General features: G+C 33.8%; 1 protein-coding gene across 1 annotated transcript in view; it reads right to left on the bottom strand.

Annotated features, from left to right (window-relative positions):
* VRK1 (VRK serine/threonine kinase 1) overlaps positions 1 to 25,239 on the bottom strand; it is a 34,920-nt gene that overhangs the window by 5,773 nt on the left and 3,908 nt on the right. Inside the window, exons 2-12 of the mRNA XM_085317474.1 lie at positions 22,453 to 22,621; positions 20,542 to 20,597; positions 16,153 to 16,222; positions 15,682 to 15,769; positions 14,171 to 14,279; positions 13,946 to 14,038; positions 12,793 to 12,925; positions 11,377 to 11,497; positions 10,312 to 10,370; positions 8,948 to 9,126; positions 4,618 to 4,711 (exon numbers count right to left, since the gene is read on the bottom strand). Coding sequence (XP_085173600.1) covers positions 4,618 to 4,711; positions 8,948 to 9,126; positions 10,312 to 10,370; positions 11,377 to 11,497; positions 12,793 to 12,925; positions 13,946 to 14,038; positions 14,171 to 14,279; positions 15,682 to 15,769; positions 16,153 to 16,222; positions 20,542 to 20,597; positions 22,453 to 22,609 — 1,159 coding nt within the window. The 5' untranslated portion in view covers positions 22,610 to 22,621. The remainder of the gene's footprint in view (positions 1 to 4,617; positions 4,712 to 8,947; positions 9,127 to 10,311; positions 10,371 to 11,376; positions 11,498 to 12,792; positions 12,926 to 13,945; positions 14,039 to 14,170; positions 14,280 to 15,681; positions 15,770 to 16,152; positions 16,223 to 20,541; positions 20,598 to 22,452; positions 22,622 to 25,239) is intronic.

The raw sequence follows: 25,239 nt of genomic DNA on the forward strand, positions 1-25,239 counted from the left end.
AAAAAAAAAACACCCTACATTTTGCCACAGAACCACATCACAGAAATAAAGTAAATATTATTACTTTTCATTGGCAGCAAACAAACGTTCCCTGAAGTGTAACAGAGAATTTAAATGTACTTTATATTTTAAATGTATTTTAGTCATACAAGTGGTCTGAAGCAGTTGTATGGAAATAAGCCTAAAATATAAAGGAAGACTAAGTAGAAAACTGTCTTCTAAACAGATATAAGAGTAAACAGAAACATTCCCATACTTTACATATTCAAAATTAAAGTTTGTCTTTTTATTATTATCAGAACATGTCCAAGGTACTTCTCAGTTAATTGCTTTATCACTTTCAAATTGTACCTGAAAATCATTACTCAGGAAGAACTCCAAACATTTGTTCATTTTATATGTATTTAATTTATTTTAACCTTCCTACTTATAATGCTTAAAGGTCTTTCTACCTAAAATCACCTCCTACAGCACCTTTTCCAATTTAAATAGCTTTTGAAAATTATCATACAATTTTGGAGCAGCCCATAAAAAGACAGATCATTTCATATCATGTTTAAAAATAGTTAGTGCAAAACATAGTTGTCAGAATACTGACGAACTGGCTTCTATGATCAGTATTTTTCTGTTCTAAAACTGTGTAGCTTCCTATTTCCAGGTATAACTTAGCAGTCAATGCTTTTAACCTCAAAAATGAGATAATTTAACTCCCGTTCTAGAACATTTAACTTGCAACTTTTCTGAGGGGTAAGGGAAGGCTAGGAACGGTGCTGAGTAGGACAGATCTTTCAGTGACAAGTCACAGAAACCGATACAATATTTTAGATTAACATCCACTTACTCCTGGAGTTTGTCACAGACACTAGTCAGTACCAAGGCCTTCACAAGAGGGAACTAAAGAATAACATACAATTAAAACTTTCCTGACTAGTACAGGTTTTGGTCAAAACATTTATACTAGAGTATAAAAATTAAGGGATAAAAAGTCTATCTATAATGTGGGGATGGGTGGGGAGTAGAAAGAAAGTGGGGTCATGTACAAGTTCARAAGAACCCTATGATTTGCATTCTCCTAGAGCACGATGGCAAAGCCAGTAATTCTCTACAGATAAAAACTAAACTAAATGTAAATTTAATCCAATATTAAGTTAAAAATATCTTGATTGAATCAAGGAAAAAAAATCTCAAAGATTAAGACAATAATCCAGAACTTGATTTATGTAAAGCCATACAACAGAAATAAATGTAAAACTACGTTCCTATTAATTGAGAAATACTATTAAACCTCTATTTTTGAATGTCTTTTAACCAATCCGTCGGTACAACTGTTTTCATACCAGTGCCATTCACAGGGTTGTCATCATTTATAACAAAAGAGCACCCAAAGACCAAGTTAAGGCCTCACTGTGCTAGATGCTATACAGAAATATAGACACACAATTCCTCCCAAAAATATTTACTAACCAAATCAGTCACCTTCATAGGCAACTTTCATCGTCTTTTCTACATCAGAATTTCTCTCTATACTGAACAAATTATTAATCCCCAAAATTTTAAAGAAAACTTCTAGTGTTAATAGCTTTGAAACCTACTAGCAGCTTTGAATCTAACATTGCTTACAAAATTTTGATGCAACTTTTATTTTCCCAGCATCCATACCATTTTCACTGAAGTTCCCTATCCTAACTACTTATTCTATACACACTGATTAAAAAGAGGCATATTGGCTGTATTAAAATTACCCAATGTACTCCTGCAGAAGTACTGCCAGAAACAAACAGTACATTGTCAAAATTGAATATTTTGCTGCAACAGCATCATTATTAAAAGTCTGTGTATTCTACTGTCATACATGAAGGCAGCTAAATATTGAAACCATTTTCAGTATGGAGTCATAACAGAGTACGATAGAGACTTTTCTTTTAAATAGAAATCACCTCTTCTGACAACATTTTTCGTGACGGAGAGAGATTGACTAATAGCTTACTTCAACATCATTCATCATCAAAAGTATACATCTTAAAAATCCAGTTTTCAAGAAAGCATATGGGTTCCAGTTATCACTGAATAAAAGAGAAAACTGATCATAACCTGGTAATTTAAATCAAAAAAAATTTAAGAATATCACAAAATTTTGTGCATCTAATTTTGAAAGTAAAAGAGATTTYATTTCCTGTAGGCTTCCTGAGATTCTGTTCCTAAAAAGATGAGTCTAACACTCTTGCTTGCCAGCTCCAGAAACACTGACAGCTTACATGGCTGAAAGAGATGGCCTTYACTGTCCTCCTCTGGAGTGGCCACTCTTTTAAAACACAGAGGAACAGGGGGAACACAGGGAAAACGGAGGCAGCGGCACAAAATTCAAAATGCCTGTCTGCTCTAGGTTGTATTCTTTCTTCCTTCTCTGGTAATTTTAGGGGCTCCCTAATCTCAGCAGCAGGAGATTTTTTTACTGACAGAGTCTCTACAGCTACTGATCACTTTGGTGTACTCCAGCCTCTGCACAGTCGTGCACAGTGGGAGCCACTATGCTAATTACCTGAACAGTAAGAGCTGTATCACTCTTCTAGTCACTGTTTTAACTCCACATACCCATGACACGTTGTTTGATCACCTGAAGATTAGATCCTTTCCAGCTATGTTTATACCAATTTTGGAAACCAATAAAATACTATTTCAAGAACTATAAGAATGTTCTTGTATGACTAAATTTCAATTTCTACGAGAATTAAGACTCATACAGAAATTATACATTTTAATGGACAGTAAACATTAAGACACTTCTTATTCTCAGAACTAACTACATAAGGGAGAAAAGTCCATGGTAACATAAAATCAGTCAGATTTGAAAATAAAGTTTTAAATATTTCTATAACAATCAACTATTTTCAATTTATGAAAAACATCAAAAATCATGAGATTATAAAACAGTTGCATCTTCAGAGGTTGGACTAGATGATCCTCAGGGGTCCCTTCCAACCTTACCCATTCTGTGATTCTGTGATATAGTAAGTGGTAAAGTTTTTAATTCAAAAGTTGAAGAGAAGGCAGTGCAAGAACAGTTTTCACCCCAAAACATTTGGTATTCATCCTGTTGGTTATTCATTAACTTGGGTAGTACAAAAAGGTGAAATTAGAACTACTTCACTTATAACGCTATTAARTTGGCAAGGGAAGGTTTAAATTCAAGTTCATGTCCATCACTCATTTTAACTGCTGGATGTTGAAAATATATAGCACCCCAAACACATTTAAGCAGTCTGAAAAAAACTTAGAATTTACAAAAACCTGATGCTACTATTTGGACTGAGATTCCTTGAATGCGYTCTCATTTCAGTCTGTGACAGTCTCAGTACACAATCCTGGGGCGAGGGGGAAGCATAGTATTTATATGCACCAAATGGCAACCAGTAATCCATCAGCTATAATTTTAAATATTTTGTTATATGGTTCTCAGTAAAAATATGCTTAAGAATCAAATTATAAAAATAATATAAAATATTATATATATAAAAATCAAATAATTGTATTTCCTTCAAAGAAAATATAATCTAATTATCATTTTTTCAGCCACTGACAGACTAGAAAATTTGTAATAAGTGGAAGTCAACAATTCAAAAGGTATCTGAATAAGAGACATAAGTTATTGATTTTAATGATCAGAATTGTATGTTTACAGCTGAAAACAAACAGAACAGTGTAACATTTCAGAATGACAGTGGCTTGATTACTTGTGTTTTGTACCATACTGTTTTGGTGAATAGTCAATCCATAGGGTCAATCCTAAAGTCAATCTGTAATTCACCAGTAATACTACTTAAAAAAAAAAAAAAATCCTATACTGACATACTACTTCATCACATCTTTCTTAAACAAATCTGTTTTGAKGTATAATCAAGTGTTTGAGTGCTACTCTTATTATTTTTATACTACTTGACCATGCATAAAATTTGGCCTTTTATTCAAAGTCTGAAGCAAAAAAATCTCTAGAATATCTTTGTAATTAATTGAATTTAGTTCTCATGTACATGAAGGAGCTACAGGTTAGAGTGAGGAAGAGTTTGACCAGACACTTACCACAGGTTTACCCAACAGAGATCTACTGAAAAATTCTGATCATAGATTTGCAAGATCTTAAACCTACTTCACCCATCTCAGATTTTTTCCAGGAAATACTGCCCGCTCTGCCACTTGTACCAAATTATTTAAAAACTTATCTTCAGCACGGTCTATCCTTATAGCTAATCCTTCCTTGACTTTAAATACACTCACTCTTGTAAGCAGCTGCTGCTAGCCTCTGCCTGTAACACACTGTGATGAAGAGGTCCTGAGGAGTCGACATTTTCTGACATTGAATTGGACAAGAYAGGAGAGGAGAAAAATAAGAATGGAAGGGAGAATGAATGATGGCAAAGGGACAGGGTGCAACTACCAACTTTTATCAGCTAACATTTCCACCAGCTTTATGTAGCATATAACTAGAGAGACTATATACATAGAAAGTTTGAATATTTTGATATTAAAGGTAATCTAAAAAGAAAATATGAAAGACAAAAGCATTTCAACTGCTAGAGAAAAAGAATCACATGTGTCTGTGAGGATGGTCTTTTGACTTACTGGAAGAAGTAGGTTTCTTTTTTTGTGGACTTCCTACATCTTCCATTTCTGCTTCAGTGCTCTCATCAGTTGCAGCTGCTGTCTTCCTTTTTTTCTATAAAGGAAAACAGTAATTGAACTCAAGAGCAGGAAAGGCCACACAAAGTAGAACACATCTACATAAGGTACTCCTTAATTTTAAGAATTATTTCTTCATGTATTATAAAACATCTCCATTTGTAGAGAAAAATGAATCACATATTAATGCAAAAGTTACTAGTGCTAGGAAATAGCCAATTTAGAAGTTCAGTTCTTCTGTCAATACATCAGTTTAAGACTATATTTTAGCATAGGAAAACACTAGTTTTTATGATCAAACCTATTTTTATTTACTTTAAATAACTGTTACAAAAGGATCAATCTGAAAAATGTTAACACAGAAAAAACATTTTACCCAAAGTTGATTTTTAATTGCTTTTTTCTTTTTAAGCAATTAGACCTCATTAATTTCCAGTTTATCTGAACCCATGCTTCTTAAGGATTTCTTTGCATAGCTTAAGAGTAGCTAACACCCACTGACAGTACATTATTATTTTTTCTAATAGCAACTATGGGTTGAGAGGTACTTGGAAAAGTTGAATTCTATTCAAGGTACATTATCTTAAAACCTCTAAATGGATAGAACTGTTATTATCTGTGTATTACAATTAATGCTACTATTCTGAAGTATTCTTAAGGTGGTTATAGAAAGATTTTTTAAAAAAACATGTTACTTTTGCAAAGGATGAATTGTCTTATATCTGTATCAGAGACACAGAGATGATAACTTTGATGAGCACTGGAAGAGTTTACCTTTCTTTTCCATTTTTTTAATTGTGGAAGACTGTACTGCTTTACTAACACAGCTTTAAAAGTGGTTACAACTTCACATAGCTCACGAGAGAAGGGGAGAGTGCATTACATCTTTCTTTTCCAAAGTGTTGCTTCATGATTACCATCTAAACCCTGCTGGGCTGAACAGATTGGTTCGATAATTACATACAATAACTGCAGTGGGCAGGTAACCCTCAGCTGGCACAGGGCAGCTCCCCTGTGAGAACTTCCATATGCAAACTGCACTGATGGAGTGCATTAGGTACATCTTTCCTGCCGGTGCACAGGCCTGATTACCGCCAGCCAAGACTCCAAGGTTAGCATGTCAGCAGATTTGTGATGCATTAGGCAGGAATAAACACAGACACTTTTGTTCATTCTGACCAAAATTAAGGAGGACTATTTCAGCGCTGTACTGCCTTTATATGAGAGATAATGCATTCCTCCCAATTGTCCTAGAAAGGATTTTAAACGCTTGTCATAAAAACAGATATCCAATACATGCTACACAAAAGCAAAATACATTTATCTTGTTTCCAAGCTTATTTAATAAAAAGTGGTTTCTTAATCTTGATGCAGGTGAATTACATAGCAATAGAAATCAGGCAGCATTCATCTGACAAAAGCAACACCTGCGCATCTGAAGCTGAACATTAGAAGGAGCTACAAATCACTAAAATCTGTATTTCTCCAGTTTAGTACACTCCTAATATTTCCCAGCAACTGGTAATTGGTGTTAGTGTACTCAGCATTAAAAAAACAAAAAAAGAAAGAAAGAAAAAGAAAAAAAGAAAAAGAAAAGAGGAAAAGAGTGACTCTTGCTTTAAATAATTTAATCAAGAGTTCCAAACACTGCCTTCAACGAATGACACTGGTAGCTTCTTGTTTTGCTATAACTGTTACAAAATACCACGCACATGCTGAAATGTAAGCATTACACAGAAATGAAAAACTCCAGTAGAATTTTGGGCTGGTTTTCCTTAAGTTATATATCTGGGGAAACTTGAGTCATGATACACAGAAAAAAAAATTTTAATATAGCAAGCATCTGTGAGTTTAAGCTGGGTATCAATACAGAAGAGTGACTGAGATTCTACAACTACCATGCTTATATGCAGCATTATTGCTAAATTAGCTATATGAGSTAAGTGCACCAGAGAATCCTACATTGCAATAATTTATTTGAACTGAAGCTAAAAATACTCTCTTCTAGTTATGAAACAGTAACTTCACAACACTGAGTAACACTGTTTGAAGAAAGGTGAGTATTATGGTAGATTGCCCCCAAGGAATATAAGGGCGAGTGTCTTAAGAACTGTCACGATTAAAAGATCAGTACAGAAGAAATGCCATAAATCCTCTCTCCCAGAGGTCAGGATCTGCTCAAAGGTGAATGCCAGGCTGCATTTTTCTTTTCCAAATTAGACATTAAGTAYGTCAAAAAAAATTCAGTATGTGCTAGAAGATACTGGCTTTCAGAGGTAAGATGCTACTGATCAATGGCACATTCTACCTGTGGAAAGCAGTTTAACAAAGTTTGGAACTCAGAGTCTATTTTTAAAATACTGAGTCATCAGTAAGTCAAGCTTATTGTCACAGTGGAAGATATACACATTTTTTAATTAGCATAACACTTTTTTCCTCTGTGAATCTAAATGCCTACCTATTCTCTAGTCCAGTTCTCTCTTGATCCCCAGCTAACAAATCATCTTCCAATTCTCCTAGCCTCTCACTAATGCACAATACCTCCTGGAAGGATAACCTAGCAGCATCCTGGTTGAGAATATCACTTCCCAAACACACATTCTGGGAAGATGGACTACTTGGAGAGGACCTTCATTCTACTTATTCTTGAGTAGAAGCCCAAGATATAACCCTGGCAATCCATTCTTCTACTCTAGCCTACACCCATAGCCGTAGGCCTAGAAAAGTAGGCCTAGGCATAAAAGTATGTATGACTTACTAGGCATAAAAGTAAGAGTCCTCTGATCTGCTATTTTGTCAAAAGCAAACAGACTACATCAACTAATTTCAAGCAACCGATCACACTGGACACTTCAGCCATAACTAGCATGAAGTACCGCTATGGTATGAAATGGACTACTGAAAACAATTACTCAAAACAATCAACACCAGCTATTATTTTATTTAAGTGCTTAAACATATTTGTGACAACTGACCAAGCTGACCATTTATGTGGTGCCTCACAGTGAAAACAAACTCCATGTAGAAAGTCCTAATTGATGCTAACACATAAGAATCTATACAGAAGAATTATCCTACCCTTTGGGAATGGTTTTAACTGAAAGCAGCTAAAGAAATAAGATTTTTGAAGTTTTATTCCTTTGGAAACGTGCATCAGGCATCTCTGCTGGACAAGGACATGAAAGGTCACAGATGTTGGCTCTGCAGCACGCCAAGTTATTCAGCAAAGAAGCCAGCCAAACATCAAAACATTTTCTCCAAAACACAGCTCTCAAGCCATGTAGTTCCATTATGGGGGGGGAGGGGAATAGGGAGAGAGAGAAGTTTATGCCAGTAAACTCTCCTTTTGGACTGCCTGTATTTGATTCAGCAGAAAATATTAGTATAAAGACCACAAGCACACAGTTTTAGCCAGAGTACTACTTTCTAGACAAAAAGAACTGAGAAAACCTAAAGGTATAATACTTGAAATATTCTATGGTCTTATAATTTTAGGCAGATAGAATTCTTGTACTATTAGCTATATCATAATTCTCAGCTCCCTAGTTTATGCCAGAGGAACTAAGTTGCCCATTTGCAATTAACAAGCACAAATAAATGCACAAATTTATTTGTGCAAGATAATATTTATTATTCCCCTATTTCTCCATTTTTATTGTTATTATAAACCATTTTAACATACTACTTCCTAACTAGAAAAGTTCTCATGCCGCATTCAAGTGTGCAACCGAATTTAAAGACTTCTTATGTACAAGGAATAAAATACCTTTATAATTAAGGTTCATAAATAACATACCATATAACTGAATTCAATACGGAATTCCAGTACCAAATACTTGGCATAAAGATACGTATTTAAGAGTAAGCTTTGAACTAGTCATGGAAAGGAGACAGAGAAGAAAACAGTAAGACTTATTTTACCTTACATGGATTTTGGTCCATCTGGAGAGTTTTAGAATTTTGAAAAAGATCAGTAAATTAACTGAATGTTCACCTGCTCAAATGTCATTACAACGCAATATGTGTTCTGTTACCAAAGGTACTATTTATTATTTATTATGAAAGTACACCTACAAACATCATTCTGTAGTAAGCTCTCATGACAATCTGTGAAGATAATAACATATATGACTAAGACTTAAGCAAATAAACATTTGGCTATTTACTTTTTTTTTATTTGATGTAGCTATAACACCTACTTCTGATAGCCCTCTAATTATTTTACTTAGTTCAAAAATGCATTTATGCTGACATAAAATTTTAAAATAAAAACCTTTTGCAAGGGTTTTGTTTGCAAGTCTCCGTTCTCTAAAAAGCCAAAGTCAAGTACTCCGTCATCTCTTTGCCCAATGGCCTTGAGGCCTTGCAGAAGTATTTCCCGGAAATGCTGATATACAGGTTTCTCTTCATAGCTCAGTAGCTTCACCTTTTCCATATATTTGGCTATTTCATCTAAAAAAAAATTGTACCTCAAATTAATTATTTTGAAAACATTTTAATCATTAGCCTTTTTATGCATGCACTACATATATAATCTTTTTGAAATGGTTACTTATAAACTCATAATTATGACTTCATTATTAACACATTTTAGGAAAAAAATGATACCAAGGTTCATTACCCAGTGATAACAGCATCACTGTTTCTTACACATTTATTGTACCAAAGGAAACAGTCAGTCATAAAAAACAGAATAGGCTAATCTTTACCAATGAATCCTTATTTACACAGTATTTCTTATGCCTATATTTTAAAACGTTGAAAAGAAAATGCAAATGTCATCTAAGCACCTCCTCAGTTAAAGAAAGCAATGTAGATAAATACAACACAGAAAACAAATCTGGACACTGAAAAATCATGTAATCGGCACTTGAGAGAGAAAATCATTTACTAACCACCAGGAACAGCTGGAAACAACAAAATATTAAAGTTTATATTCCAAATAAAGTGTATTTCTACCAGAATCAGAGCTTTAAGATAAAACCCGCTCAACAAATCACCAATGCCAAATAGAAACATTCCTCTGTAATTCAAGTTTGCATTACTTTATATTTTAAAATGCAAAAATTCAGCTGTGAAAATTGACTTACACATTTCATGTTTGCAAATACATAATTCTGTCTTCTAATCAAAGGTAACACAATCACTGCAGTTCATAGAGTCTTTTCCTTTTGGCTATAAACTCTTACTACTCAAAATCCTAATCAGTGCCACTTTGTTTTTGATGAGAAAAGTAAAAAGAAAAAAAAGATGCAAACTCCGATAACCAAGAGGGACTTGCAGAGGTAATAAATGGAATACCATTCTTGACACACATCTCAGAAAAAGTTGCTGATAATGTCCTCATCTTTTGCAGCAACTGAATTCATCTGCTTTTATTTGAATTCAAAGTAATGCAGCCCCCCTCTGCACAAACTCACTCAACTTACTCCGTGTAAATTTGCACTTCAGAACTTCTACCTTATCTCTAAAGCATTCTACAATTTGGTGATGGCACCCAAACAGCTTGATGGGGGGCGGGGTTAATAAGGAAAACAACATTAAAATATTAAAACATTAGAACATTAAAACAATTTAAGAACACTTACCAAGCAGTATAAAACTTGAAGTATTACTATGTAAAATAGCTCCTCTTACCTGGTTTATTTTTCCCTGGAAAACATCTGTCCATCAAATCCGAAATATTATCTCTACATCTGAAAAACAAAATTATTCAAAAATATTATTTCTTTCCAGTTTTGAATACTTGCCCTATTCTGACACACTTCCTAAGTAGCTGGTTTGGGCCACTGCCAGAAGTAGAAAACACTAGTAGATGAACCTTTAGTTTGACTTTCTATAGGAGTGAATTTTTATTTATGCAGTGCCTTTGAGAACCTAATGAATGCCAGACAGACTATCTGAATCAAGATAGGCTTTGGTTCAGCAGTTTTTGGTTCTTACAAAAGCAAGCAACTAGAAGACTGAAGGAAAAGAAATGTTGTAGTTTAAACTCTCACATACCACATACCTCATCACTGCCTGCTAGAGGACTCTCTCTCAAATTGATATTATTCAGAGCAGCTTCCCTGCCAAATCAATAACTACAGTTAGAAGTAGAGAGAAGGAACCAGATAACAAATACTTGTGAATGAGACAGAAACTGATGTGCTGGGACAGTTTTCTTGATATTGAGTATCTGAAAAGAGAGGTTTGAGGGTCAGGGAAGGGAACAGAACAAAAAACAACAAAAACCTACCTAAACCCACATTAGTAGATATCTAGCTGGGACAATGGTCAAAAAATTTGATGATCCAACTTTAGCTCTGCCCTCTGCCACAGACTTCAGGGTACAATTCTACAAAGGTTACTTAGAACCTGTGCTACTGTTTCACCTTCTGCACAGCAGGACTAATGGTCATCTCCACCCTGATAAAGAGTGCTGTGTGGTATTACCACAGTGGTATTCTAAAACAGTACTGTAGCATAAATAACCATCTTACACATCCGAGATGATGACAGCTAGAGGAAACCTGGAAGAGTTTAACTAAACAAAGTTCAATGGTAAACCTAGAGTACATGGGATATGATGAAGGGAAACTAGAGGGTACACACTACAATACTCTACTTGTCAAAAGGGAATACACTAAAAGATACATACAATAAAACATTTTCATTTCTATTTTTGATTTCAAAAGAAAAATAATACAAGGAGCTTCTCACCTGATTTTTGAGTCTCTGACAAAGTTTGGATCTTTCAAATTATCCTCCCATGGTAGATGGCCACTAAGCCAATGAATCATACAGTAACCTAAGATCTCCAGGTCACCACGTCTTGATGGAGCTAAATATACATACACATAAAGAACAAGAATTGTAAGAGCAGATGAAAAAAACCCACATTTTAACAACTGTTAAAACTTGTAAATGTGGCAAGACTATAGAAAGTCAATGCTGACAATGTAAAACTACTGTATCTGTTGATTTTTTTTTCTTTGTTTCCTTTAAGTGTGAAAGCAAGGAAGGGAAAAATTTTGCTCCTACAACTAGAAGGGTAACTTCATTTAAGTCCTTTACCAATCTCTCTCTTCCACTCAAGGATATGACATGCTGCAGTTATCCCAATTTGTGAATCTTTTTAAGTAGCTAGATTGTGAAAAAAATAGAGCTTGTTAGCAAAATGATTGACTTTCTGTTCAAAACACTTTTACTTCCCCTCTTCTATTTAAAAAAAAAAAGAAGAAAGTAGCAGTGCTGAAGCCCCGATTCCCGAAATAATTATTCTGCAACACTGATATATTTCATGTGGCCCAAAAACCAAGTAGAGTACAGTAAAATACCACATCCCTAGGTCTTGCCAAAAAGACCCCATGCAGATTTTGACTATAGATTACTCTTTAAAAGGATAAGTGGGCTAATCAAGCCATCTTTGTTCAGTCAGTTTTAAACATAGGATAGGTACAACAATTCACACTCAAGAAAATATTAATTTTCAACACTGACATTTTTGCAAGATATGCTTTTATATTTTGCTACTAATTAAACAAAATTTCAATAATGAAGAAAATAAAATTGATGTTCACTACGAATCCTCAATGTTCATTTAGATAAAGTCCTGATGCTTTSACATTCAATATATTCTCACTTGTTGCCTTTTGATGTTCAGTGACTACAGGCTTAATTACAAAATAATAGTTTTGTTAAAACATCACCTAAAAACTAATTTATAAACAAAATGAAGCATATTGTACATCTTTGTCACAAAGAAACAATCTTAACATTGATAATGGGAACTATTTATCCACTAAAAACACGGCCTATTTTTTTTGTCAAGCAATATTCCATTTCTACTTATACATTAAAAAGCAATACACCAAGTATCTTAAATAGTCTTCATAAATTAAGGAAATTATCAAAGAAATTTGGACTAAAAATATAGTATATTAATATCAAAGCAAAAGCTAATAAATGTAGCAAAAAAACCCACGCCAACATAGTTCACAGAGGGGGTAAAAAATATTATTGTAGACTCAAACTTAGCTGTTTACAAACATAGTACAGCAAATAAATCTTCTACATTTATTTTTAAAAGGACACACAAATGCCTGTCACCAACAACAAAAGTTTTCCCATCCTTACCCACACCCTTGTGTGCATCAATACTGGTGTATTCAATAGTTCCATCATGACACCTTTTAGGATCTTCTTTATATACTTTGTGAACTCCTTCAGGACAGTATCGGTAGGCAAGCCCATAATCCACCAAGTATACCTAATAATTTCCACACAGAACTCAAAGATTAAAGAACTACAAATACAAAACATAAACAGAATCAACTCTCAACTCATATGTTGTTATTGAAATATGTTCTCATACATCTTAAAAAGAATTATAAATTGTCAATTTTTCAAATTAAATGATCCTTTCTCAAAGCTTTATTGAGATTACTACATACAAGTTGAAAACAACACATCACATAGCGTTTGTCATTTTCCACAGAGCAGTCTGTTCTGGAAGTCACTTCCTGCTAATGCAGGGGCCACATACAGCAAATTATTCAATTATTACCAGTAAGATTACATACAATAAGAAAAAGACTCAATGTTCATACAGAATTATAAATAGACTTACTGTCCTACCTTCCTTGAATTCAATTGTTCTGTTTGAACACTAAACTTCTAAATAGCACTGTATAATGACCATACCTACTACTACTACTCCTCACTAATACCACAGTTACTTTAAGAGAACTGACATTATTTTACTCATTTAATAAGCTAAAATATTTGGAAAAGACATACACAATTCTTGAACTCTAATATACACTTTTGGAATAGTAAAGACAGTTAAAAATGCAGGAAAATGAAAGAGTTCTATAAATCAGGCGGAACAATCAACACTTTAAAGACCAATTTTTCCAAATAACAGAACATTTACCTGATGGATTTCTTGAACAAAGTAATGAAGGAACAACATAGACAGGCAAACATAATTTACTGGTGTACTATATAATTTTAAGCTTCCACCTGCAAATATCTATTGAAAGTCAATTTTTTTTAATCATGACAATTTCCCTAGAATATTACTTAGGGCAAATAGTCAATTTGAAAAACTGTCCAGCAAACTGCATTAAAAATGTAGAATATTAACTAGATATAAATGTCAAGCAGAAATAATGTTACTATATACATTTTTAAAAATGAGCTTCTGCTAGATTTCACAAGTTCAAAGCACCTCTGTTTTTGTTTTAAAGAAAGTTTAAAACATGAAAAAAAAATGCATCAGAAATACCTGATTAGGGTTCTTGTAACTCAGAAGAAGATTTGAGGCCTTGATGTCTCCATGCACATATTCATGTTCATGGATATATTCCAGAATATCAAGCTAATAAAACAAAATATAGTCATAAGTGCAGTACTCAACTCCAACCAGCAGAGGACCTGTATTCAGCATAAAAGTGCAATTTAATAGGCTTACATGAAGAAGTTAGACTATAAAATTCTTTTTTAAACTTACTATTCTCAGACCTAATTGTAGAACAGTTTTGTGGGCAAATCGCTTTGCATTCTCTTCATATATCTTCTGAAGATCTCTCCCAAACCTGTCCATTATCATAAACCGGTAGCTAAATTCACAAAAAGAAACAACAAAAAGTTACTGACTTGTATTTAGCAAATTATTTTATGTTCATTACACAAACTACAAAAGAAAAGATCTCTCTCAGCAGATAAACTTCAGGCACAGAGAAAAAAAATATATGGAATATACTTGACATTTTTTATATTGCATTTCAACTCTTATTTCCTTTACATCTGTTTGTCAAAAATTTGTCCATCAAAAGACCTGCTCTTTTTGCCAGGCTAGTTATGCAATACAAAAGCAACTACCCACATGGGAAGACATCTGTGTTATAATTCAACATAGGACAAAACAAGTATCAATGGCTTATGAAAATATATTCTTGGCTTTAAAAATGACTGAATAACTTAACAGTCACTTTTAAAAGTTGGTTTCTCTAATCTTTCTTTCAACTTACTAAAAAAAATCACTTAGATGTTTTGATACTCATTACTACAGTCAAATTCATTCTATTAGCGTAAGAGCTCATAGTAGCTCTATTAGTGCAAGAGTCTCATACACTAAACAATAAATACAACAAAAAGCTTACCTGGAAAAAGTGTCTTTAAAAAAAAAAAAAAAAAAAAAAACCTTTACATTTACTTTTGCCTCTCAGAATTAATACTGTTTCTACATAAGATTAATTTCAAATTTGACAAGGTATCGAAACAAAGCACACTAGGCCATACACGCTAACTACCCTATTCATCGGCCCATACAAAAAGCCTGTCCTGCTGTAAGGTGCAGGAGAACTAGTAAAATTTCTTTGCAGCATAGCTATATAGAGAAGTCCACTGGGAAATCAGGACCAATACATAAACATGCATACCATTCAATACTAATATCAAAAATCTTTTGCAATATCAAACAATACTAAAAAGTATCCTTAAACTCAAGACAAATTTAACCTGAGATTAGCAATTATTCTAGCTCACAGATTAAGTCAAAAAGCTATCCCTAGAGAAAATCAAACAGGTGTAAAGAGAGTGCTAAATCCTTTCTATGCACGAGTTAAGACACTCTTAACTGCTCGTCATGCCAGAATAATTAAAAAGGAAAAACTTTAAAGGTAGTCATATACAGTCAAGGACACCTACATTAAAAGTTGACTTTACTTTAATTCAGGAATTAAGAGTTTCTAAACCACTGATGTGTAGAGTTACGGTTTTACAATGATGTTTGAGACAAACATTAAGTAAGAACACAAGACAAATACGGAGCAACAAGCAGAATACAGACAGCATGCGTCTACTCCTTATACAGTATTACAAAAATGAAACTTTGCAACGTCAAAATGAACAACATGAAGATAGGTGGAAAATATATCTTATAAACCAGATTTGGCTAAAAAGGAATAGTAGTTGTGGATTGAATAAATCCCAGTATGTGTCAACAACAGATATATTTACCTGTTTCCACTTTTTTCATGCAAGCCAGAACCCCAATATCTTGGGACACCTAAATATTTCAGTTTGTGGGACTTAGTCCACTTCTGAACTAAAAATACAAATAAAGGCAAGTTCATGAATCCGTATCAGTAGAGACTTATATAAAAGGCAATACTCATATCACTTACAGTTTCTCCACAAATGTAAGCTAATTGCCATTTTATGGAAAGTAGTATGCAAACTATACTGGTAAGTAGGTGACGCATCCTTTATAGGGACAGCTAAAATATATAATATCATTAACACAGTTATTAAGAACATTTTACCCCAAAACCTTGATTTTACTACATGTCTGAAATGGATTTTCATCATTTAAAAAAAACTTTCAAAAATGACCTAAAAGGATTCCTTTTAAAGGTCCACCTTATTCCTGTAGGCTTTATTTTCCCAAATGTTGTAGTTCATTAAAAAACATTTTAATAGACTGCTTACTTTCATCTGGCTTAGCAGCTCGCATGTAGAACTTTAACTCAGTAAAAAGAGGTCCATTCTGGCTGGGTTCCTTCAAGACAATTTAAAATCAGTTAAGAACTGCTGCGTTAGTAACTAACAATTATTAAAAGCTCACAAAATGTAATGTTCCCTCTGTAAAAGCATATTCTCCCTCCTGTGCTCTACTCAATGCTGAGTGTGTTCCCTTTATAAAATAAGGATGACTAAGCAGTTATTTTATAAAAATTGCTTAGCGTTAAGGGTATCAAAAAATTCTTTCCCGTAACAAAAGATCAAAGAATAACAAATTAACTGAGGAGTACAGAAATATCAATAACTGACAGCAACAGTTTTGCAGAGAATATTACACAACACTCATCATCCTAGATTTTCCCAATTAAAGCTGAATTGCACCAAATCTAGTAGATTTTAGTAATCCTAAAATAACATCTGAATTCATTTGATGGAAAAATATTAATGAAAGTTAAATTCTTACTGAACATAAGGCATTTGTCCCCTTTACACATTAGTTGATCACGGCAAAAATTACAGAGGATTTCACAATTTCTCTTAAACTGAATTATAAAAAATGCATTTTGACTTAAGCATCTACCTTGTGTTTACGCTAACATAAGATACTTTGATTCCATTTTCTATGGGTAAATCTGCGGTATATATTCCAAGTAAAATGTTTGAAAACACCAAAGCCCTGAAATACTAAAAGAATTGCAAGTGAGAACATGCCTTAACTGCACACTTCCAGAAGTCAGTGTAGGAAAAAAAAAAAAAAAAAAGAGAGAGATTGTGATTTCAACTCTCAAATTTTTCAATTTTAAAGTAATTGATTCTGAGATAAGTTTCAGCAAATTATTTTACGCTACAGTCACTCATATATGTCCAAGCTCATTCCATTTCAATGGAAATACCTATTTTGGAATATCCCAGGGTTTAAAAGCCAAACAAAAAACATGTAAGTGATTACTGGTAAAGAAACCCAGAGAGAATGCAATCATGTATTAGCAAAAGTTTCAAGATATATAATCTCAAACCATTTTAATTGTAACTTTTAAATGTAGATGCAATGATCCAAAAAATTGTTAAATGCCAGAATATACTGCTCAGTTAATATGGGTTTACTGCTATCTGACACTAATGAAGCAATGCAAGATCAAGCCCACTGATGAATGTGGCCTTTAATATGAATCTGACTTATTGGTTCAGAGGCAGAGTAGGAAAAGCAGTCCAAATAAGACCAGATATCAGCTTCAGCACCACTGATAGGCCTAGACATTGCAGTGGAATGTTACCACCCATCTCAACCKCACTTCCTGCAGTAAAATTGCCCTGAAAAAAAAAAAACGGAGCCAAGATAACAGTCTTCCAGATCCTCTTGGTGGAATAGACTGCAGTATTTGTTCAGACCAGTATTAAGCCAAGAACCTGCAGAAAAAGAACTACACCCACTAATCTATGCCCAGAAACATGGGTACATCCATAACAACTTCCAGTTATTTTATTGATCCACCACGGACAACAGACTAGTTATATGCAGATTACATATACAAGGTAGAAGGTGAAATCTTATACTGCAGGTATACCAGATAGCTAATGTAATCATCTCTTTCTGTAGAGCAAAATCAATTAATACTCTAAATTAATTACAACATAAGTTATACATATGATTTTAATTCAACTTACATAGATGTGATGAATGATATTCTGTTACTAAAACTCTGCAAAAATGTGCAGTTGCTAAAAACCGTAAAATATTCATTTTTAAATAAGTTATCTGAAAACATTTCTACGGGCTGAAAAAAAAATCTTTCTCTGGTCACAGCAAACATTTAAAATCTGGTATCTTTTCATACTTGAGGGGCTAGATAGTTGATTAAACACAAAATAGAACTCAGCATCAGCTACAGTTACGTTTCCTCATAACACAGTTAATTCTACATACCGGTAAATAAATGCATGTGATAYGTTAAAAAAGCTAACTTAATGATGTCCAGTATTTGCCACGCTAGTCAACTTATAATACACTAAAACTAAGAAGAGTTCAAATTTTCACAGTTTTACACTCAGAGTCATTCTAAACATGGTTTGCAAAATTGATATTAAAGTCTAATTAGAAAACATATCATAATGAAAGAGATTATGGAGTACATGTCAAAACTCAACTAATTCCCTCAAGTAATATTTTAAGAACTCTGATCTTTTTCAGTCAGTAGTTTAACAAAGTGTTATTAAACTCTATCCACTCCTGCCCAATGACATCTGAAAGGTCCACATGTTAAAAGTGTTTCTTTATTCATAAAGAAAAACTGATTCATTTTATACTGCTTAGGCATCAGTAGTATGAGGATATGTCAAAGACTAAGCCAATTTCCATTCGCTTTAATAGCTTAATTTGAAGAACATTATGATAGGAGCACGTATTTTGTTAAACATTAATAATTGTTCAAAGCTGTTAACAACTTTGCTTCAGCTGATGGAACAACTAGGAATCACCCAGAGCATCAGAAAATAGGCCCTTATTTGTAGTTGCATTGTACTATGCTGTAGAGATGTAGAACATGATAGGTCATTTGTGAGGGCAGCACAACAACTGGGCTACACTTTGTTGCCCTGAACGCATAATTATAAAATACAAATCCAAAGTGAGTAGTCATGGGGTAGGTTTGCAATGGGGATATTTACAAATTGCTGTAACAAAATGAATCTTACATAAAAACAATCCAAAAGATGTTGTGACAGCTCTTACAATCAGAGCCCAAAGAGAAGAAGCTGATGAACTGGAAGAGAAACAATTTGAAGCTGGAGGAAAGAGGAAGATGGCAACTGTGCACACCAGTAAAATAACATATCTGACAATATTCCAAAGAAGTTAAGCTGGATTCTTCCACGAAAGTCAAACGGTTCTGCTTCCTGGTCAGTCTGAATTCAAGCAAGAGCCAAGCACTCAGGAGCTACTACCTCTTGGAAGCAAACCACTGCTGATAACCTGAATATCTGTTATTTGCCACTAATAGAGGCACCCCCTGCCTCAGACAGGGCAAGTTGCATCGCCCCCCATGCAAAAGCTACAGGAGCTGGGGCTCCTGATCTTTGTGTAATTGCTGCCCACACACATCTAAGGCAGCAGTATGGTGTTGCAGAAAGTGTGGTAGTTTGGCACTTGCATCATGAATAGTGTTGTGTTTCAGCAAGTGACAACATTTCCAGAAGCGGGTCTTCACTAACAGTTTTTTGGGCTATTGAAGCAGTATAAAAAACATTATTCTAGAATTTCCCTGTAGCAAGCAGTTCTAAATATAAAGATTAAAGATACATACTAAGTAAAATGTTTTTCACTCCAAATTAGTCTGATCTTTTAGTTTGGGGAAAAAAGGTTAAGAGTATCAACATACTTACATAAACAGCAAACTATTACAGCAATACATTTCAGTACTGCTATACAGTTTAATAAACAAAAGATGAACCCATAGGGCTTCTGAACTGCGCAGAACTACTTTTGCACATTCTTAAGTTCTCATAAAATTTTATGCTACCTGCTTTTGTCATGGGACTAGAAAAGTATCAAGATAATTGTCTAGATCTACCAGATAATAAAATCTAAAGATTTTACCAGGGAACCACATATAATACTAGTATCTATTCAAAATAATCAAGCAAAATTTAAGAAAAATAATTTTATACATTTACCTTAGAAAAATAAAATTTCACTCAAATTAAGTTAACTTTTAAGACTTAAAACAATATTTTACTGCCAACTAATAAAAAGATCTTATTGCTTTACTGACATCAGCTAGAAAAGGGACTATCAACAAAGCTTTTTCTTCTATCTAATCATTAGGTTAAAAAATTACACGTCAATACTATTTTTATTCAGTAGAAATTTGAAGCATGTTTGTGGTTTATGGTAAAACATTTAAATGATTTTATCTGTGTGAACCTTGGGAATCAAAGTTTTGCTGTTTCAACTCCCAAGCCATCTGTCAGCTTACCAACATCCAGTGGCGAACAACAGTTCACACAGACTCACTGTTGAATTACAGAAATTTGTCAAAAGCTATCTAGATTTCATTCATTTTGTGATACTTGAGTTGTTTACAGCAAACAGCAAATGAAACAGAATTGAACCACTTCAATCTTCTTTCAACACAACCAACTTTCCATCATCCACCTTCATATACCAGGGTCCCAAATCTCAACAGACTTTCTGTGCACCACCACACTGATTTTCATGTATAAACTTAAACAGAGTACATTTTGACAAAATACACACTATCTAATTGCATTATTTTTAGTGAGAGGATGCTTTAAATTACACACACTATTCTAGACCAAACATTTTCAAATTCTGAAATAAAGATTCAAATGTTCTCTTACCACTTTTACAACATAAGGTGCATCACTGCCAACCGGCTTTGAAGAATTAACATCAGCTGTTTAAAAGGAAGTGTTTATTAGTAGTATGAACGGAAACAAAACATACACCTCCTTGCTATGCAGCATGGACTACCAAATGATAGGGTAATTAAGCACTGCCGTGAACATATGTATCAGCATATTAGACCTTGATAAGAGAAACATTCTATCTTGCAAGACTATTCAACATTGATGTGGTCTCACATTCTCCCTTCTGATTGAAGAGAACAGGCAGTTCACTAAACAAAAAACTTTATTATTCAGTATCTTTTTTCTAGACAATAACATTTCTTTCATTTCTAAAGACTGTGATGAATGTGCAGAGTTTTGGATATGAAGAAAGAGAGATCCTCTCTACTATTTTGCCATGTCACATATCCAAAAGTGACTTTCTGTTGGTACTAATCAACAGATGGCTTTCACAGAGATGCAAGTAGAGAGGGCATCAAGTTAGGCAAGTACCAAGTATGGAAAGAATCAGGGGCATGGCTTTGCACAAATGATGGATAAGAAACCAGAGAGCACAAGCTTTGGCTTGAACAAAGCAGGAATTCTTAACATAAGGAATAACGTGATTTGAGTGAACTCCAGTCTCAGTAAATTTAGAAGCTCAGTGAGCAAGATTGAGTTAGTAGAGGAATTCTTCGGCAATAAGCAGCCCACCGGTCCTGTCTGTCTTTAGAATGGTTCTTAACCCATCAATGCTTGTAAGTATATAAAATGTGTGTGTGTGTATATATATATATATATATGTATATATATGTAAAATGTGCTGTAAGTATATAGTGTATTTGGAAGTAGAATGTATTACTAAATGATTGCTTGTGTTTTGTTTTCTTTTTTTTTTTATACATATAAAAAAAATAAGTATGCATTCCATGCAACTGTCTCAACCGGGGGACGAAGAACATAAACATGTTGTAAAAACACCCTTATTAACACGGTCACCTTAAATTTCATCCCTTCAAATTCCTTGGAAAATTACTAGAGGTAAAGCAGGAAGTCCTTTTGATACCCTGAGGTAGTCTCAAGATCTTTCTTCTTTGTTCATCTGTTCAAAAAACAGCTATTCTTATTCTAAGTATGGAAAACTATGCATTAAAAGAAGTTTTCCTCAAATTCAACACACAACTTCACAAAGCAAGACGTGTGCTGATGCATTAAACAGTAAGGTCCAAAATTTCAATATGTTCTGAATATTGGTTGCATAATAAAGTTTATGACTTATGTCAGAAGTTCAGAATGCAATGAAAAAGTCAAAAGCAGCACATAAGTCAACAGCTGTTTTTTGATGGCTGATCTATAGCTTGCATAAAAATGTGTTTAGACACGTTCAGTTCAGAATTTGTGAGATAAAGATACTCATGCAAATATTGCTTCTTTCAGCCATACCAAAGAAGAAATTTAAATAAGTACTGAATTATCCTTTCACTGTTAACCATAGGTCAATGAAAATCAGAACTGAAACACCACCAAGGCAGCATGGGGATATTTCAATCCTATTGCTCTCAGTATCAGGCATCTTTCACAATTTACTTTAGAAATGCATGACTGAGAAGTTAAAGCAACAATGCAAGAATATGAGAATTACAAAATCTGCCTACAAACATTTAAAAATATTAACAAGAAAGAGTATGGTTTGCAAAGCATAAAGACTTAACTGAAATCATTAAGAAAAATGAACTACCATTCTGAAATAGCATATTGATAACTGCAGCCACAGTGTTGTTCTTCAGTGAGCATTTGTCCACTCCTCTCAATTTTTTCCAAGGAAGTGAATGAAGCTATAGTTCTATTCAAACAGCTCAACTAAAGACACTCTGCCTTTATAACTCTCCATTTTAAATTTTTATCAAAAATAAGAAAACTTACCAAGATATAGGCGTCCAAAGCCTCCTTGCCCTATAGACACACCTAATTTCCATTCTTTTTTGGTTGTATCTGCAAGAACCTCTCCTACACCAAACTCTTCAGCAAGTTTCCTCTTTGCAGGAGCTCTTTTTCCAGAAGTCTTCTTCATATATGGCATTTTTACTTGAGGCTGGGAGAAAAATAAAAAAAGCATATGTTACATGTTGAACGGAATTATTTTCACTCTATTTCATACACCAGTTTTTTATGCTTGCTTTTGCTTACAACAAATTTCCACATAAGAAATATGGATTAAGTTTTAATTTGTTACTATAAAAATACCTTAAAGGAAATATCATAAGTAATTTCATTTGCATGAATTCAAAGTGAAAAACAAGTAATTTTTCAGGCATAAGAAAAACTTCTTAGAGCAAAAATCTTCACAAGAGAAATCTATTAGAAGTCTTATTATACTTTAGAAAAATCACAAAATCTATTGTAATCAATCAATCACAACCAATTATAGATCTAATTTATATAGATATAATCTAGAGTAAACTAATGAAATTAAGCTCATCAGTTTTCTTGGAGTAAAATTTTCTTAGTTTTGAAATTTCATATAGTCCAAGGCTTAAATAAAAATAAGGAAAGGTATTAATAATTATACCAAAAAAGAGTAAATCTCAACATTTCTCAGTGATTCCTCTTAGTTGTCATAATTTCAGAAAAAATATTAAATTAGTCACACTGTTAATTAATTTTTCCCTTTGTACAACTGCACCCAACAAAACTGAATGCCTGCTTATTGTTCTCAGGACAGCATTTAGTAGTTTATTAACATATTAGTACATAACCATCCATTTTGAGATCATGATGTGAAAGTTATTAGTCATGCCAACCTCCTAATCTCAGGTATTACATCAAGAATATTTTTGGAAATAACATAATGGCTCACCAGAACCCAACATGCATGTCTTTCTCCAGCCTCGATCTCATTTTGATTTCATATATATATATATATGTATGTATGTATAAACACACCCACATATATATATATGTATGTATGTATGTATATTTTCCCCTAGCACTGGAATAAGAGCCAGCTTTTGATTCAGTAAAAGAACTTACTGAATACTTGGCCATGATATGGTAAAGAGTGTACTGGATTTGTGCACATGAAGAACTTCATGATTTGTTCTACAAAGAGTTGATCTTTTTGTCTACCTTATATAGATGAAAGTTACTTTCTAAAAATCTGACTAGTGTGTTGGGAGTGGGGGGACGAGACTGCTTTTTTTCTTGGGAAAGAGGGAAGGAGTTTTAAAAATAATACATAATTGAGGAAATTTCTATATAGCAAAGTATCTTTTTTTCCCCCCATTAGTCTAGCTATTCGATAGAATAACTCTCAGTGAAATGCAGTTGCTTAATATAGTTTTCTTCTTATAGTTCTAATGTTCTTCCAGGACTTTCTTAATTTTCCAAACAAAAAATCATGCAATTATGACAGCACTCCCAAGAATAGTCCTCTGCCCATAGACCCCTTTTCTGAGTAGTATCTTCAAGAATTCCTGTTCCTCAAATTATACTTCTCACCTAACTTTTGAAGAGAGTACCACACAGGAGTTTCTCAAGTTATACTTAATACAGCAAAGCCTGCAGCTAGTTCCTTATGGTCATTTAGCATAGGAATAAACATAGAAGAGGTGGTATTAAATTCCATGCCATATAAAAGTTCTATTTTTCCAGGTCCTTGTTAATATGAGAGAAGTATCTTAATGTCACAGAACCACATCTGAATATTCATGGTGGCTAAATGAATAATTGCAACAAAGAATATTATGAAATATGCATATTACAGGAAGAAACCAGTATTTATCAAAAAGTACATGGCACAAGCTTCCTCATTTTCACAAAACAAGATGTTTTAATCAAGATACAGTTCTGACATTCTAAACTTAAAAAGGCTAACTTTACCTATAGCTTTCAGTCTGTCTTTAAGGAACTCCTCTTTACACCTCTGTGTCTTTTTTGCATTCAAGGTGAAATCCACTCTTAGAGGAAGGATCTTCCTCCAAACTTTTAATGGGAAAGATATGAGACTTCCAAACACAAAATGAATTTCAGCTAGTTCAGCTCAGATGGTACCAACGGGATCACAATGATGTGGAAGCACCAGAAGGCACAGTGTGTTGATATCACTTAGAATAGCAGGCCATCAAGATCACAACGTMTCTACAAGCTGCTTCTCAGGACACCCAGATCAGAACAGCGAACAGACTGAAGTCATGAGAGATGATGGTGGCAAGAAGATGAAGAAGTCTGGAGCCCAAAAACTGACTGCACTCAGGACAGCGTAAAAATCATCAATGTTTTCTGATGACGCATACATGGGACAGGATGGAGGCACAAAAGATCACAACCACCCTTAGCTATTAAATGTTACAAATATGAGTCTGAATACAAAACGAGCATATGGTCTCCAAGTTAATAACAATGTAAGAGACATGAGAAAGACTTGACAAACTGAATCACTTGACCTCCGTGTTACAGATACGCGCATCTGTCCAATTGGCCTGGCCAGGATTAAGTACCTCAGTTCTGGGCAGACTCTTTGGACTGGTGCATGGGTGCTTACAAGCATGCTGGTACAAGAGGAATAATGACTGAAATCAGTTTTGTTTTTAAATAATTTCACCTTACCCTCCTTCTATAATCTTGAATAGTGCTTTGTAGCACCAGAGCTCAATTAATGTTACAATACTGTGCAACTTCTGTATCTATTTTGGGTGCATAATGCTATAAAAA

This window comes from Rhea americana, unplaced genomic scaffold, assembly GCF_003343005.1.
Source record: "Rhea americana isolate MKP2758 unplaced genomic scaffold, rheAme1 scaffold_5, whole genome shotgun sequence".
NCBI lineage: Eukaryota > Metazoa > Chordata > Aves > Rheiformes > Rheidae > Rhea > Rhea americana.